The sequence below is a fragment of the Balearica regulorum genome, chromosome 31 (genome assembly GCF_011004875.1).
Source record: "Balearica regulorum gibbericeps isolate bBalReg1 chromosome 31, bBalReg1.pri, whole genome shotgun sequence".
Taxonomy (NCBI): domain Eukaryota; kingdom Metazoa; phylum Chordata; class Aves; order Gruiformes; family Gruidae; genus Balearica; species Balearica regulorum.
This window is the reverse complement of record NC_046214.1, coordinates 754,910-756,689: the sequence shown is the minus strand read 5'-3', so window position 1 is coordinate 756,689 and position 1,780 is coordinate 754,910. Positions and strand designations below refer to the sequence as shown.

Sequence of the window (1,780 nt, the reverse complement as noted above, 5' to 3'; positions counted from 1 at the left end):
GAGTGCTCTGCCCTGGGGGGACTTAATCTCAGGGTCTTTCACCTTCTGAGTCTCCATTCACTTCCCACCCCAGAGTACATGCAGTGTCCCCATCCTCTCCTGACCACACCAGATTCCTTTCCACATGGACGGACATCTGCCATCAGCCCCATCATACCTGTGACAGCCTGAGGAAGGTGACTAGGAGCTCGTGCACCATTTCCAATGCCCCTGGACACCAAGAAGAGAGCCTTCAACTAAGTGCTTGGTGTCTAACAGTGATACCATGAGATTATTTCCCCAGCAGGAGAAAAGCAGGCGAAAGACACTTGGAAAGTCCAGTTCCTCTGGCTTGTTTTTAGCAACAACTGTATCGAGGAAAGCCCAGGCTGCAGGCACCTCCCTCAGGAGATGCCCTTTTGTTGCAGAGAGGCTATTAGGAAGGCAAAAAGGTGACACATGGGGACTTCAAGGATCAGACACAACAGGAGAGAGCCTCAAGAGATGTGCTACGAACCCAAGCAATTACCTCTAACTATGATTATCAGAGGAAAAAAAACCCAGAGTACTGGCCTAAAATATACTCTGGGCACTCTACAGAGAAGGGGAGACAAATTACTGTTGGTGGTGCAAGGTCCATTGGATCAGTGTCCTCAAGGCATCCTTGAACTCCTGGTTCCTCATGCTGTAGATGAGGGGGTTCACTGCTGGAGGAACCACTGAGTACAGAACTGCCACCACCAGGTCCAGGGATGGGGAGGACATGGAGCTGGGCTTCAGGTGAGCAAACATGGCAATGGTGACAAACAGGGAGACCACGGCCAGGTGAGGGAGGCACGTGGAAAAGGCTTTGTGCCGTCCCTGCTCAGAGGGGATCCTCAGCACAGCCCTGAAGATCTGCACATAGGACAGCACAATGAAAACAAAACACCCAAAAACTAAAAAACAACTTAATATAAGAAGCCCAACTTCCCTGAGGTAGGAGACTGAGCAGGAGAGCTTGAGGATCTGGGGAACATCGCAGAAGAACTGGTCCAGGGCATTACCCTGGCAGAGTGGTATAGAAAATGTATTGGCCATGTGCAGCACAGCATTGAGAAACCCACTGCCCCAGGCAGCTGCTGCCATGTGGACACAAGCTCTGCTGCCCAGCAGGGTCCTGTAGTGCAGGGGTTTGCAGATGGCAACATAGCGGTCATAGGACATGACTGTGAGAAGGAAATATTCTGCTGAGATCAGAAAGAAAAAGAAAAAGAGCTGTACAGCACATCCTGTGTAGGAGATGGCCCTGGTGTCCCAGAGCAAGTTGGCCATGGCTTTAGGCACAGTAGTGGAGATGGAGCCCAGGTCGAGGAGGGAGAGGTTGAGGAGGAAGAAGTACATGGGGGTGTGGAGGTGGTGGTGGCAGGCGATGGCAGTGATGATGAGGCCGTTGCCCAGGAGAGCAGCCAGGTAGATGCCCAGGAAGAGCCAGAAGTGCAAGAGCTGCAGCTCCCATGTGTCTGTGAATGCCAGGAGGAGGAACTCAGTGATGGAGCTGCTGTTGGACATTTGCTGGTTCTTGGCATGGGGGCTGGTTCAAAAAAGCAAAGGACAGGGAAAAGTTAGGACAGACTCCTCTGAGCAAATCCATTCCATTTTTCATAGAAACACCCACCAGCTGAAATGCATTTCCCTTCTCTGTTTTGTGCTGGCTGAATGTGTTGTGAGGAGCTGAGCTTTGCTCAGCTGCAGTGGGTACATGGAGCTGGTTTGTGACACCTCCAAAGTTGACAACTGATGTCAGATGTAATCCACCTTC

General features: G+C 51.4%; 1 protein-coding gene across 1 annotated transcript; it reads right to left on the bottom strand.

The window, feature by feature from the left end:
• Window positions 1–594: 594 nt before the first annotated feature.
• On the bottom strand, window positions 595–1,530 carry LOC142598844 (olfactory receptor 14J1-like). The gene has a single exon (XM_075738270.1). The coding sequence runs from the start codon at window positions 1,528–1,530 to the stop codon at window positions 595–597; it is 936 nt and encodes a 311-aa protein (XP_075594385.1).
• Between the last annotated feature and the right edge of the window lie 250 nt (window positions 1,531–1,780).